Raw genomic sequence first — 15,015 nt, forward strand, 5'->3', positions numbered from 1 at the left:
CCGGGCTCCTCTCTGAGAAGGAGTCTAGAAAGCAAGGGGGTCTGCTCAGAACCTCCAGACCCAGCAGGAGGGCTCTCCTTATTGTCTTCCCTGAACTAATTCCCATATAAGCAAGGCCTGTAGTATATGTTTGTTGATGCATGGTTAGCACATACTACATCGTTTACTGACATAGTTTCATGCCAATTTTTGTTGTAAGCATACCAGTTTTGGTGGTGAGCATGCCAGTTCTTGTTGTGAGCAAATAAAAATTGAGTTTTGTGAGTTAAAGGATCCCTGGTGTCGTTTCACCTTAATCCTGACCTGGGAATCGGCAAACCTAAGTCATTGTCCTGAGAAACTGGGATATGACACTAGTTCAGGCATTTTATTCAATCTATCTTAATAATATTTTCTTTTTACAGGTGTTGTATCATTTCTGACACTGAATACTCAGCATTCTGTTTCTAGTCAAACCCATGCTAAAACTCTCTCTGCTACAGAAATAGAAGGCGTATACTCCTCAGTATAGCCCTGTAGCACTCACTAGGACATATCCTAGAATAAAGAAGTGGCTAGTCATGAAGGAGGTGCGTTTACAGAGATGTTTTGAAACTGGTATGCTAGCAGTAATATATAAGCCTTACAGGTATATTAAGAGTCTCAAAAGTACCAAGCCCAAACCTGCAGATAAAGACAACTTTTTTGCCCTACTGACAGCAGAAATGGATAGGAAGGAAGAGGGTTGAAGCCCTGCCTAGCACAGGGTTTTCTACAGTCTGTTTGGATACACTGAGTAGAGTTATCACAGAGAGCATGCCTCTGCACCTAGCACTACAAAAAACCAAATCCTCTACTGTCATTTGATTTTTCAGTATTACGTCTTTCCAGATCATGGAAACATACTGTTGTATCAGCAGTCATCTCATTGTAAACAGCTTTAGTTGACAGCCGGATTCTGAAGACATTTGACAGGGCTTCCTAAATATAAGCAAATGCAGGCCACTCAGACTGACTCTAGCCCGGGTACTCTCCTGTACGTGCTTTGTAAGTAATTCTTTCAACTTCAACAGCAGTGAGCTACTGCGTACAGAAGCAGCATAGCAGTTCACAGAGGTAATCTGAAATTCATAGCATGCTCCCACTTCTTTAATTAGCTGACAAAGAAAACCTTACCCAAGCCTATGCTGAAAACTTGTTTTCCTTGTTATTCCTCTGCAACTTCACTCTAGAAGGCAGGAGACTTATTCACAAGTTATTTAGTCATGTCACCTAGAGGCAGTTTCTCCCCCCTTTCAGAAAGGACCACGTTTCACCAACTATCAGAACTCATCACACTCACTTTCAGCAAAATCTATGTAGAAGGTAGCAGGTAAGTTGAAGACCTACTGAACACATGTAATTGGCTGCAGTAGTGAACGATTACTTGTGCTTAGCCTGCTGAGCACTTCTATAATGTGAAAAACTTCTTACCTGTCTTTGTTCAATGACCATAGTTATTTCCATGCCCTAAATACCATACAAGCAGATGAAACAAGTCCCAAAAATGCAGCCAAGTTACTTTCTGATAAACATCATCTCATTTTCTTGCAATTTTGTAGTGACTTTGGCAAAATTATGGAAGTGCTTTGTATTCTGGTATGTACCTCAACTACGTTGAAGAGAATTAAAATAATTGGAACTTTTTTTTTTTTTTAAATAACAAGAGTGTTAAGTTTAAATGAGTCACACCAGTGGTTATGAATTTGAATAATTTAATGCTAACCAAGAGTACAAAGTGTGAAAGTCGGTGTCTCATTTATATTGGTCTTAAAAAAGAAATCTAGAGGAAGTGTTTACACTGCAGCAGATTTCAGTATTAGCACCTTGAAGAGAAGTTCTTGAAGTGTTAAGACAGTATGGCAACACTGGTACGGTACTAAGTACAAACATAAAACATGTAACAGCATGTTTTCACATTTCTACATTTGAAAAAAGTTACTTAAAAAGTACATTAAAACCAGAAGTTGTTCAGTGTATTCACAGTTTGAGTAGAGATGGAATCAAGTGCTGGAGTAGAAAAGAGAAGGATGAATGATTTCAAGGCAATTATATTGCAAGTCCAAAGGCACTGACAATACAGTACATAGTCTTATTCTCCCATCTCACAGTGCAGGTTCCTACAAATACAAAAAAGGGTTTCAGAGACAGAAGAAAGTTACAGTGCTTAAATGCATGTCCTTATATGCATGTTTGTAATCGTTTACATTAAGAATCTTAAGAATGAAGCTTTCACAACAGCTAAGCATTTCATATATAGCAGAGTTAGCATCACAGCCAAATGGAAAAAATACCAAACTGTATGCTATTACTCCAAAACCATAGCACTTGGCAAAAAAGAAAAGTATGCTGCCTAGTCTCAAGGGAACTTGCATTAAAGTTGCAAGCTGAAAAATCCAACAGTTCTGTTCCTTACCATCACTGGAGTTGTCCCAGAAGCAAGAGCTTGCTGTATGTAGCCCAGCACCATTCTTTTGCATAATCACACAGGTCACTGTTAGTCAGTAGAGAAGCTTTTATTAATTTATCACTAATGTTAATTAACATTTAGCTACATTTTTGCTTAGCATAGTACATACATACACACATATGCATACATACATGCTTATGAGTAGTTTACAGACATGGTTCTTGCCAAGATCTTCCCCCACCCCCGACCCATCAGTGCCCTTGGCTGTACCAGCTTTAACAGAAAAGAGAAAGTTGAGCTCACCAATATACTTGAAAGGCTTCCCCAGCTTTGTGAGTTGGCTTAGCGTTTGTTCCACCACACTTGTTGTCCACTGGTTCACTTTGCTGTGCTGGTAGGCATTGCCACCTATTGCACTTTCTATGGCCTGTTGGCGACAAACATGTAAAATAAGCTGCACTGTTATCAATCTACAAGGAACCCATTCCAACATGGAGCACTAAAGATGAGACCCCATACCCACAGAAAAAATCCTAAATACTGCTTGTCCATAAGATTGTTGGAAGTGTTTTCAACTACTAGAAAACTTGCAGGTCAGAGTTTGAGCTAGGCATAGGGGAAATTATCATAGATCCCATCCTCTCTTCATTTTGTGGTATTTCGATTATTTGTAATTCCTATCCCAATGTCCTGAAGCCAGAGTTATGAAAAGTGTCTTGCATTTAAACAGTCCCGAAGAGACTGAAAAAATGCACACAACAATGGCTCATTCACACATATTCTTCTATGGAAATGATCATCAGATTTTTCAGCAGAATCATTTTTGGGAAACAAAACCCCAAATCAAAACAAAAGACCCATGTAGTTGGTGATTACTAACAGAGCAGAAGCCTTCAGCCAAATAATCCATTTTACTTATGAGGATAGTTTCTGCTTTAAGATACAAATAAAAGTACATTAAAGCTGCATGTTTTTCACTGATACATTTTTTCCTCACAGAAATTGTTTAAAACATAACCACAAAATTATTTCAGATTCAGAAGAGACAGGAGCATGTATTAGAGCATGTGTATTTAATTTACAGACTCTGACCAAAACAGTTGTTTGGCAACAAGAAAAAGATTTGGCTTGTTTACAAGAGGAATTCTGGACACAGAACCCAAACCCCTTTGGAAATTTTCTAGACAGGAAATTCATGTTTCTTAGCAACTAGAATAGTGCAATCATTTCAAACAAACAAGAACTCGTTTTGGAGGAAAAGCATCTCAAAAGAACACAGTAACATGCATATGCAGACAGCCTATAAAAAACCCCCTATATTACTGAAACATAAAATCTATCTCTATAAGGTTTAACATAAAACATCCCCCTAGAAATTCTGATAGGGATATACTGCAACCAAAGAGGAGCATATGAAATTATTTTAATTATCTTTTGGATTTGTAATACATATCAGAACTAAAGCTAGGTGTCATTTCCACTTAAAGTATGCACATTGGTTAAATCAACAATTATCTACACTTTGATAGCAACCTGTCTAGAAATCCATTACATATCAGTTATCAGATTTTCTTGAATGCCTTTTAGCACACAGCATACAACATACTATACTTCCACACCAACAAAATGAAAATGTTAGTTTACCTCTTTAATGATGCTACTGACTTCATCAACAACAAAGGAAGTCTACAAAAAAAGTAGAATGTTCAATAATCAGTGGACACTTTCTTCTGTTTACAGTTCAAGCTTTGTTAAGAACATGCACTAGAAGCTTAATTTATGTTTGTTAGATTTCTTGCAAGGCAGAAGATACCAAGTCTTCCTTTATTTATTCATATGTACTCTGACTCCCCAAACCCAGTCAAGTTAACATTCTTAGCAAAGTAATGAAAACTAGCAGATAAACTAATATTGGCTGGCCTTTTGAGTCAGTTTTAAATGCTTTCAAGTTAAAATTTGAAGTAATACATATAGCACTTCTGTACATATATATTCTCATTTTACAATAAGCATTAATGTCCACAATTAACAGTGGGGTTGCAGAGATAACTTCAGTGTGCAGACACTGCTTACAGTTAAAAGAAACCAACACCTCCAAGGCATTCATGTGGACAAAACATCAATTCACAGCTGTCATGACAATCTCAGCTGGGGATAAGAAGAAAACTGCCCCTTGGAAACCAAAAGGGAAATCTAGCTGGCTGGACTTCCCACCACCTTCAGCCTTCTCTCAGGCTCTGGGGAGTAGAGATTAAGCATGTGGAACGGGGACAGAGAAAGCCCCAATATTTTACTAATCTTAAAACTACTACTCATTTACTTGTATGGTTAGTATGTTTTCCTGTTTTAGTCCCTCAGCTATTGCTGTCTCCCATGTAAGGTGGTTAAAACAAGCTGCCACCACTGCAGGGGCATCCCGCCACCCCCCCCCCAGCCATTTGAGCAGCTGGGGAATGCTAACCGGTGGGATCCCGCACAGCACGGCAGCAAGCCAGGCACTGCATTTTTACTACTGGTATCTCACAGCCTCGCCTCACAAACCAGAAGAAAGGAACCAGACAAAAGAAATGCACACAGCAGCAAACTAATTAATTTCAGAAGACTGAATAAGGATTTAAAAGTTAACCTAATCAAGAGTTTCCACTGGGAGATCTGCCAGCTTCTCCAGCTGGCAAACATGAAAAACCACATAATTCAGGTGTTCAAGCAGGACGTAGTTACACCTGCTCAGGAGAATTTGAACATTATATTCATAAACCCTTGGTCAGAAGGTGAACAGTCTAGCCAGCTTCAATGACATGTGACATTCAGAGTCATGCGAGCAGCTGACTGTTCGCTATGACAGAAGAAACAGCACACCCCAGGAGACAGACAGGCAGTGCCTTTGCCGTAACTATTCAGAGGCACCAACTTGCTCACACACTTCAACATTTTTAAAAGCTTTTATGTGCTGTGGCAAACTGGCTTTTATTTTCAGCTTCTTGACTTTGATTTAATTTTAATATCCCCCATTTGTTTTCATGATACTAAATTTTACAGTGCTTACATTTTAAGGTGCACCAGTGTATTTAACCAAATAAGAGCTACAATTATCAAAATACTCCTTCCCACAGAGCATAAGTTAAGAATACGCATGCCAGACATGGTGGCAGACATCGAGCATGCTGTCAGGCAAAATGATAAACCATATACAGTTTTTTCTTCACAAAGTCTAGATCTCTGCTCAGAAATGCCTTTGAATGAGCACAAACAGTTCACCAAAGTAAACTGAATTCAATTCAACCCCCGTTCTCAAAGGTATTTAGATACCTAATTTGTACTGAAACGAGCGGGAAAGAGCCATAGATAGATTTGAGAATTTGGTTCTGGAGTTGCTGTTACTCTTGACCTTCTTCCTTTTTTGGGATGACAGTGTATATGGGTTTAGATGCAAAACAGAACATAAAGTTCTGATATCCAGCTTTGTGGTTTATGGGGTATAACTGAGCTGCCAAATAATGCAACACTACTAGTTCATCTTTTAATAGGATGATATAAACCCTTTTTGTATTAAAAAGGGAAAAAAAATTCAGGAGCTTTATGTTTTCCCTGTACTACCCCTCTGGCCCAAGGAAAACAGATGCGATATTTCCAATACCGTTTTTAAAACAGGTGCTTCCAGGCAACAAATAGAAACAGCAAAGCAGTATTATTTTTTAGTAATTCTGAAGATGCTTTTGAAAACAGCTATAAGAATGATGTTCGAGTATGTTAATTATATATTTATTTTTTATTTCCTGTAACTGTATAACATAGGCCAGGCCCAGCAATCAGGACAAGGCTTTAAGGATAGCACAAGCCAGACACACCTTCACTCCTCACACTGCTTTGCTATTGTCTAACCAAGTCACCATACAGCTGTTTAAGAACAATGCAGCAAACTGTCGCAGCTCAGAAAAACCGTCCCTCTGCAGGAGCAACACTTGCTGGGGAGTCATTTAGCACGATAAAGACCAAGACCCTTTACCTATCCGACTTTGTATCTCTGTTAACGGGGTGTAATGTCTCATTAGTGCACCCGTAACATGCAGACCATCTGCTTGAAGCCTTCTTTCCACATAAAAATAGCTTATTCGAGCCTTCCACTGATCTAAACGGTACCAGCAAACCTTCTACCACAGCACACTGCTTCATCCTGCCACTGAAGCCAGAAGCCACGATACCCCTCGAGCATTTTCTCCAAGTGATGTGCAGCGGCAGCTTTCGGGAGAGAAGCAGGCGTGGGTCGACGCCAGGCAAGAGGAGCCCAGCGGACACCCCAAATGCAGACAGGGGACTGGCCCGCCGGCCCGGCCGGTAACCAGAGCTGCTCACACCGCCAGAGAGACGGAGAGCTCCCGGGACGGCTCCGGCCGCCCCGGGGTGAGGCGGGGGGCGGGAGCAGCAGCCCCGGGCGGCAGGAACAAAGGCTAGGCCTGTCTCCAGCCGTTGCCCAGGACGCGCGGCTCGGAGACACGGCCGATCCCCGGCGTCACCCCGGGGGAGGGCGGCAGGGGGTCGGGGGGCTGCCAACGGCCCCGGGATCGCCCGCGGGAGACCGAGGGGGGGGGAGGTCCGGGGCGGACAGGTATCGCCCAAGACGCCGGCCCTGAAAAGAGAAGCTGGGCGCAGCCCCGCAGCTGCCTTCCCCCTGTCCCCCGCGCCGCCCCGCTCCGGTCCGGTCCGTTACCTCGTCCCCCGACTGGAAGTCGTCCATCTTCCCGGTGGAGCCCCTCACGCCGCAACCGACACCCCGGCACCGGCACCGCCCCCTCACCACTGCGCCCCACGCGCCGGCCGCTGCTCGCAGTGCGCCTGCGCCTCCGCCTCCCCACCCGCGCCGGGCCACGGCGCCCGAGGCGCTTGCGCAGTGCTGCCCGCAGGGCCCGACCCCCGACGTCAGTCGGCGCTCTACGCCTGCGCGCCTCGCGCCCGTCTCCGCTTCGGTTCCGTGCGCCTGCGCGCTCCTGCACCCCCCCCCCCCCCCTTCCCGCCGCTTTCTTTACGCCTGCGCAATGCGTTCTCCGCGTCTCGGATGTGTAGCAACGGGGAGGGCTGCGGCGGCGAGGGCCGCCGCGACGGGACTCGGCCTGCCCAGTGCCCTCCAAGATGGCGCCGTTTCCATAGCGACAGCGCGGAGGCGCCTGGCCGGGACCTCGGCGGGGTGGTGAGGCCGCCATGGCGTTGCCAAACGCCCCAAAGCCAGGGGCTGAGAGGGAGAAGGCTGCTTGCAGCAGTTGTGTTTTTCATACAGATAGCTTGCCGTTTGTGTTCAGTGGGCGCGCCTGCAGAGAGCTGGAGCCCAGAGGTCCCTCCCTGGGCAGGAGGATCGGCATCTTGTTTCTGGAAACAGAGCTTGGAAAGGAGACCTGAGTGTGTCATGTATGCCCAGAAACTGAAGAAAACATGGAAAGACATGAAGAATATGTGCATTCTTACAGCATCTGCATAATCGGATGCTGTTATTTTTAGCAGCCAGAATCAGAATCTAGACAAAGGGCACAATTTTCACAGTTTATGGATTTTGTGTGTGTGTGTGCATGTAGCGTTTACAGATTGCCTCAATTACTGATGATACCAACCTCTGAGAGCTACTCTAGACAGTAGAAGATGCTGTTCAGGTTCAGAGTGGCCTGGATGAACTGGAGAAATAGTCTGAAGGAAAGAGAAAATAACTTTCTGGGGGCAAGTGCAAAGGCCTATACTGAGGCAGGAATAACCAGCTCTATAAATGCAGACAGAGCAGGACCAGCTCACTCGGTAGCCATTCCATAGACAAGAGTGTAGGGGGGTGTATTAGGTACTATTTACCTCAATTTGTCATATGGTGCTGTTAAAAAAAGGAGATGCCGTACTGGGACGTGTAAACGGACATATAGCTTGCAGGACATGGGAAGCAGCTTTCCTGTTGCACTCTGCAATAAGACCTCACAAGGAATATTGTGTCCAGTTTTAGGTGGTGTATTTCAAGAAGTTTGAAGGAGTTACAGCCTCAGGGCCCGAGTGTGCCAACAGACCTCAGCTGCCCTGATCAGCCTCAGCTGTGGCCTCTACCCCTGTGTCCTCTGCTCCAGGCCTGTCTCTGATGGACCTTGGCCCTACATTTTGACCTTGTCTCCAGTCCTGTGTCAGGCCCTGCCTCCTGTTTCTCCTGAAGAAGACGACTCTGACCAGTCACCTCGCTTTGGGATGGTGTGGGCAGCCTGCGGGCAGCACCCACTCTGCCTGCGCCCCGCTGGGATACGGCAGGACTGCGGCTGGCTGCTGAGCTTGCCCTCGGCCCCTCTCTGAGGCCTGCGCTCATTGCTCCTGCCAGCCAGAAAGCAGAGGCAAAAAAGTGAGGACTATGGGAAGGCTGAACAAGTCGTGCTTGTTTAGACAGAAGAATAAAAGGCTATAACTTGGTTATATTATTAGCATGTATAAAATACCGCAGCAGTTTTCCGTGTCCAGGGGCGAGAGGGAAAAATACAATGAGTTAAAACTGTAGCAGTTAAGGCTTTGGTTAAGTATTAGGGGAAAGCTAGTGGTAGGGCTAATGTTCATCTGACTGGATTTGTGATACTACAAATCTGTCACTGTGGGTAGTTACAATCCTCAGGTTATTTCTTGTCTTTCATTTAGGTAAAGTTTTGCCTGAAATGAAGGCCCAAATCATCCAAACATTCTTTGCTGAGCATGACTCTGTGCCTCGCTAACAGTTGCTTTGTCTTTGGTGATACAGTTGAAGGTGATTAAACTTGACATATACAGGTGGATATGTTTGAACCTATTTAACTTACTGAGGTTATAAAATTGCAGGCTGTTTAATTTTGCCATGTAAATAGAGTTGCAGGGCTTTGTTTAATTTTAACTGAAAATAATATTTCTTAAAACACCCAAAACACTAAGAAGGGCTTCTGCATTGTATATACAATTTATCTGGTAGAGCCAGGAACAAGAAAGGAGATCAACCTCCAAGAACAGCCTCTCTTCTTTTCCAGAGTTTGAAATAATTTGGATGTAATTTTGAATTTCATTACTCACACTTGGTTCTGTAATAGTCTGAATTGGTATAGCCAATCCAAATAATATTTTAACTTTTAATAGTTATCTGAGATCAGATTTCTAGTTGTGAGGTAAAAGAATATTCTTCTTTTTGCAGGTGCATAAAAAATGAATTCTTTTTAACTTCTACCTGTACCAATTGCTTTGTCATTCAGACCTGAATAGAAAACTATTTTGTTTCCAGGAAAGAGCTGTTTACGATACAAGCAGAGTTTTCTGTGCGAGTCCTGGGGACATTGAGGTTAGTAGTAGTTTCACATCTATAGTATCAGAAAAAGAAATGATGTAGAACTCAAAGCCACTTCTCTTCCTGAGTGTGGCTTGAAGACTGAGCATATTTTGATGATATCGGTCAGCTTTTATAGTGTCTTGTGCCAAGTCTCTTTTTAATGTTAGAAAAATGAGTAACTTCTCTTTGATTGCTAGTCACTGTTGCTGGTAACAAAACCAGAGACTTGGCAAAAGCTGTTGTAACCCTAGAGCTCTTTGTTGAATGCATTTGCTTTTAGCTGTTTTGGGGATGCTCCTCTGTACGTATGTCAGTCTAATTTCGGTGCCCAGAGGAAGGAAAGGGGGTGGAGAACAGCCACCAGTTTTCTTTAAGGAAAGATAAATAATAAGAGTGCTACTCATCTCTTTAAAAGCGGTTTACTTCCACACATCTTTCTTTGACGGCTGCTGAAAAGGTAAGGACATCGTTTTAATCTATTCTATATGACATTGCACAGGGGGATGCATTTTTACTTACTGGGATGGTGTTTTTTCAACTGCAAAGATTTCATGGAAAGACCACAATGGGAACTTAAGTGTTTGTGTTGTTTTGTTTTGGTTTTTTTACTTGAAGTGCTGGGATGGGATGTTATTAAAATCCCAAGACATAACTTTAGTAGAACATTATCAAAGAACTTGTAATTTGCATGTGTGTGTGCGAGGATGTGAAAATTAAACTGTTGCAGCCAGGTAGTATGAAATAACACTTGTAATTTTCTTAACTAAGAATAAATGTATGTGATTGGCCTTTGCAGAATAGAAAATAGCCACAAATTACAGTAGCTTTTGTGGTCATTTTTACTCTGAACCTTCTTAATCTGTGTCCTAGCTACTGATGTATTACATCCATCTTCTGGGTTAATGCATGAAGTAATCCAATTATCTCAAGTCAATGAAGGCTGTGACTTTAGAAGATCAGTTTATTTATACTTATTTAATTGTCATTATTTTGCTAATGCTTAAGGATCTGAAAGAGATCACCAATACATTACATACAAAATTGCTTTAAGAAAAAGCTTGCTAAGTCAGGCATTTCTAAGTTCAAAAACTTAAAAAATTAAGCTACCTTTTTGCAAACTTAATCTTGTCTTAGGTAGGCCTTTTGATTGACCTCCAGTGACATAACTACATACTATTTTAGCCTGATATAAAAAAAAAAAGGCATGGTCATCTCAGATGGCACTGTGTGCATGCATGTCTCCCTCTCCTAAGGTGTGACCAGGTTGGTTGTCCCATCTCCTTTATGATGGCTTTGAGACTTCACATGATATTTTCAAAAAGCTGCTGATCCATCTGCAAGCTGCCTGACACAGGATTATTTAAAATAATTCTTGAACAAAATATTTTATGTGGGCTTTGTGCTGAAGAGGGGGAAGTGTCATGGCATTTACTAAAAAGGTTGCTGTTGCTTTTGGTTTTACATAGAAGATGCTTGGCTTTGAGGTTAGCTGGCTGTGTAAAACAGCTAGCTAGCTGGTTTCAGTGGGTAAACATGAAAGGAGGGCATCTGTAAAGGTTTTTAAGATTGTTTTTTCCTGTCAAGGAGGGTCATTACTGAAAACACAACTTCTTTATTACTGCCAAAAAAATAATCTAATGCAGATGGCTTCGGTGTTAGAAAAGCTCTTCTTTTACAATGGTAGAGAGATTTTTCAGTCCAATTTGAACACCTCTGTGAAATGATTATGAGTTCAGTCTGTTGTGGGGCACAAGGATTATCTCCCATTTGGGGGGATATAATTATTTATTCTTAAAGCTATCTCATCATTAAGCTAGATTGAGTTATCTTTGAATGTGCAAGAAAAATTAACGGAACATGACGATTGTCAGAGCTTAAATCTTCATGAAGATTTAAAAAAAACCCAAACAACTAACTGTAGGAATGTCCAGGTGCAATATTGATAGAGCTGCTGTCTACATGCTGTGTTTTAAGTTTTATTCTCTGCAGCGTGTGATGGTCTTGGCCAGCGGTGAGAGTGCCACAGTGGCTTTTTCCCTCCCAGCATAGTGCAGATACTGTAGGACATAGGGCTCCTGGCACTTGGCTCTGCAGTAAGTTTGTTGTGTTGTTTGGTGCCAGAAGATGATCCTAGTCTCTCCATCCTGGTCCCTGTTGGCAGTCTACTGCTGGAGTTAAATTCAGTGCTTGTGATTTATCACTGTGAATAGGGTATGAAGTGTAGCAGTAGACCAAGTGGTTTTGATGATGGTGTTTGTAGTATCCCTGATGGGCTGAGGTTGAATGCTTTTATGAAGAATCCTGCCCTGGCTAGGGGGAATAGTTGTGAGCAAGACAAAGTGGAAACAGGGGAGGCTCCAAGCTGTTCCTTCCCTCACACCATTTAAATATGTGCAAGCTTGAATAGCTGAAAACATATTTTTTTAAAAATTCATATGCATCTCTAAATAAGAATCTGTATGCCCTCAATATTTTTCATACACTAAGATGTCATCTGAAACCCATTTCCCAAACCAGGTTTGAAATATAGAAGACTTTGTGCTCTTTCTGTGAAAAAGAAAGGTAGCCCTTTTTTTAAAGAATTTGAAGGAGATATCAAATACCAACTATTTCTGTGCTTGCTTAACTGCATATGTTGTTCTTGGTAACTGTTTTACCATGGCACGTTCTTAACAGCTCTGTAAGACATTCATATATTTTCTTTAAGATCATTAGGGTGGTTTTATTGGAGCCACCTAATAATGACTATCATGAATTTGCTAGCTTTTACTGATGCTTCAGCAGGATTTTCTGATGACGTTGTAGATACGCTAGCCATTGGAAATCCTAGGAGCTTATAGAAAATGTAACTTAAGCTGTAATGGGTGTTTTGGTATCCTGTGTAGTGCAGAGGTCCCTGAGTTTGTACTGACTGCTCTTTCAGATTGTATTGACTTAAATGGATTTGAAAGCTCTAAATGTGCTCATCAATCCTGGGAGGTATTCTTGAGGTAAAAGATGAAGGCAAGTGAAAGATGCAGGGGCCTTTGAAAATGACATAGATTGTGTTTAAAAATTGCTCAGGCTTTTTATGTTTCAACTGAGTAATTTCCTGTGAAATTGCAGTTGGTAAGGAAATAAAATATGATTATGCCTATCTCTGTTTCTTTTGTTTCCACAGGAAACCAATCTTTTTTTTTTCCTTTGTTAACACTGCTTCTGTGAAATGCTTTGTCCTTTTGGTGTCTGTTGAAGGGTTTTACGAAAAATTATAAAAGAATGGAATGCATACTGTTTATAAATACAAATTATCACCTCCTGCTTTTTTTTGTGGGAAATTAAGTAACTCAATTGGGGCAAACTGTATGTAAAGTAATTCCCTGCACTGACAAAAATACATTGTCACTATATATCTGAAGTTTTGGTGGTTTTTTCTTTTTTAAACTTAAAACTCACAGTATTTTAAAATAATGATTCAGCAATGCAGATAGTTGGTCAGATTGTCAGCTGACGTCCATCAGTGAAGCATCAGTAACTGCTTTGGGAAAGCTTGACCCTTCTGTCCTAGTGTCTAGAATTTCTGCCTAGAGCCTGACTGTATTTATTTAGCTTAGATTAAGTTTGAAACATTAAACCAGTTTTCATATACACATCTTTTAATATTTGGTGTACCATAAGTGGAACTGCCTTACGTTTCTTGTAATACACACTAGACAATAGACAGTAGTATTAAAACTGAATATGGTGTGTAAGTTGAATTAGATTGAATAATCAGTTTCTTTCTCTACTTCGCTGCAAAGTATATTAAAATTATTTTCTATTTTAGTGGGAGTTTTACAAAAGTGAGGTCACAGAATATATCCAAAATACAGTTGTGATTCTTTTTTAATTTTATACTTCTCATATATTTGTACATTAACAGCATCAGTTTGGGGCCAAAATCGTTAGTGCACTGAGGTGGAAATAATATATATCTTAACTCTTTAGTGTTTGTGTGTATTAACAAAGATAATAGCATTATTGGGTATTAAACTGTTTATCTAGACTTAACAGATATAGGTAATTGATAGAAGTGACTCTTAGAGGGTGTCTTTCCCTCTTTCCTCTTAGGCTTGTGATGTTTTGTCTTTTCAGTAAGATCAGATTAGAAGGGGGCATTTTTGTCTCAACCAGTATGACTTTTCCAGTCATGGGGCCTGTAGGCCTGTGTTCAAAACTAACTTAAGCTTCTTTATTGGTTGTTTTATGTTGACTGTATAAAAATTGTGAAGGTACATGACTGAGTGTTAATGGACAATATGGTGAGATTGTCTGAAAAATGAGACTGTCTTAAAACCTATCCTGTATCTGCATTAGTGCATGAAAGGTCTGCGTATAGCAAAATGTGGTCTTCACATACTATTTGAAATGTCTTGCAGAGGTGAGGAGAAGAGATAATAACATGTATTCTTTTTTTTCCCTAGGTCCAGAAATCTCAAATGTACAAGACCAAATAAAAAAACCCAGCATTCCCCCCCACTCCTTTACTCCATCTCTTGGTGAATTCTCCCTCCATCTGGTGACAGTTAAAGCCCTATCTAGGACCTTGCTGCAAGCTCTCATCTGTTTTGGAACCACTCTCAGCAAAAAAAAAAGAAAAAAGAAAAGAACAAGGAGTTTTTTCATGTGAGAAAGACAAGACTGTTGTGACCTTGCTAACTGTTCATATTCCCTGGGTAGCAGAGACACTTAAATGATGATGTGTGTGAAGACAGACACAGTTATTTTTCTCTCTGGGGTATGACACAGCAAACGTATCACCAGTCAAGTAAGAGCGCAGGCACTTAGTAAACACTCAGACTACATTATACTCTATAACGTAGTATCCATCGTTCTGGATGTAGTAGAACCATAGGACAGTAGTCTACAAAATAAGTGAAGTTTGGGGAAAATGGCCTGTGAATTTAATCTAAACTTCCTTAAGGAATTGGAACGAGAGGCTGTTCTAGAAGTCCTGTACCGTGACCAGATGGTGAGAAAAACAGAGGAGGAAAGAATAAGGTATCTGCCGTTCCCCTATTCCTGTATTTCTGTTCCTTTTTTCTCTGAAGTACTCTTCTTCTTCTTTGCTGTTCTTCCAAATGTCTTCCTTTTTTAACTTCTTGTTAGCTAATGGCTTTTTATTCTTTGGGAAAACTAAGGGTTATCCAGAGCCTCTTGGATTTGCCATACTATTGGCTACTCTACCGTAAAGATGAGCAAATACTGTTCAGTGAATAATCTATTGGATGAATTTTGCTTCTAGCCTTCATGGAAAGCTCAGTTGCTGCCTGTA

General features: G+C 41.3%; 2 protein-coding genes across 6 annotated transcripts in view; one reads left to right on the forward strand and one right to left on the reverse strand.

Annotated features, from left to right (window-relative positions):
• Positions 1–1,716: 1,716 nt before the first annotated feature.
• Positions 1,717–7,289, reverse strand: DYNLT1 (dynein light chain Tctex-type 1). Its single transcript, XM_030023529.2, has 5 exons — positions 7,137–7,289; positions 4,073–4,114; positions 2,732–2,855; positions 2,435–2,512; positions 1,717–2,138 (listed from the first exon to the last, which is right to left on the reverse strand). The coding sequence occupies exons 1-5, from the start codon at positions 7,161–7,163 to the stop codon at positions 2,068–2,070; spliced, it is 342 nt and encodes a 113-aa protein (XP_029879389.1). The 5' UTR covers positions 7,164–7,289; the 3' UTR covers positions 1,717–2,067.
• A 2,555-nt stretch (positions 7,290–9,844) lies between these two features.
• SYTL3 (synaptotagmin like 3) overlaps positions 9,845–15,015 on the forward strand; it is a 35,136-nt gene continuing 29,965 nt past the window's right edge. For 2 of the 5 annotated variants that reach the window (XM_041125590.1, XM_030023518.2), the window contains exons 1-2: positions 9,846–10,179; positions 14,165–14,741. In XM_041125590.1, coding sequence (XP_040981524.1) covers positions 14,632–14,741 — 110 coding nt within the window. In that variant the 5' untranslated portion in view covers positions 9,846–10,179; positions 14,165–14,631. Of the gene's footprint in view, positions 10,180–14,164; positions 14,742–15,015 lie in introns of all 5 variants that reach the window. The other 3 variants (XM_041125589.1, XM_030023516.2, XM_030023517.2) reach the window with 3 other exon arrangements.

The sequence above is a fragment of the Aquila chrysaetos genome, chromosome 8 (genome assembly GCF_900496995.4).
Source record: "Aquila chrysaetos chrysaetos chromosome 8, bAquChr1.4, whole genome shotgun sequence".
NCBI lineage: Eukaryota > Metazoa > Chordata > Aves > Accipitriformes > Accipitridae > Aquila > Aquila chrysaetos.

Bases quoted from the DNA above. Each gene is read 5' to 3' on its own strand.
- DYNLT1 (XM_030023529.2), bottom strand. From the start codon at position 7,163: ATGGACGACTTCCAGTCGGGGGACGAG. The intron at 2,856-4,072 runs GTAAACTAACAT...TGTCGCCAACAG, and splicing joins TCAGTAGCATCATTAAAGAG to GCCATAGAAAGTGCAATAGG. The intron at 2,139-2,434 runs GTAAGGAACAGA...TTGTATTTGTAG, and splicing joins CTGGGACAACTCCAGTGATG to GAACCTGCACTGTGAGATGG.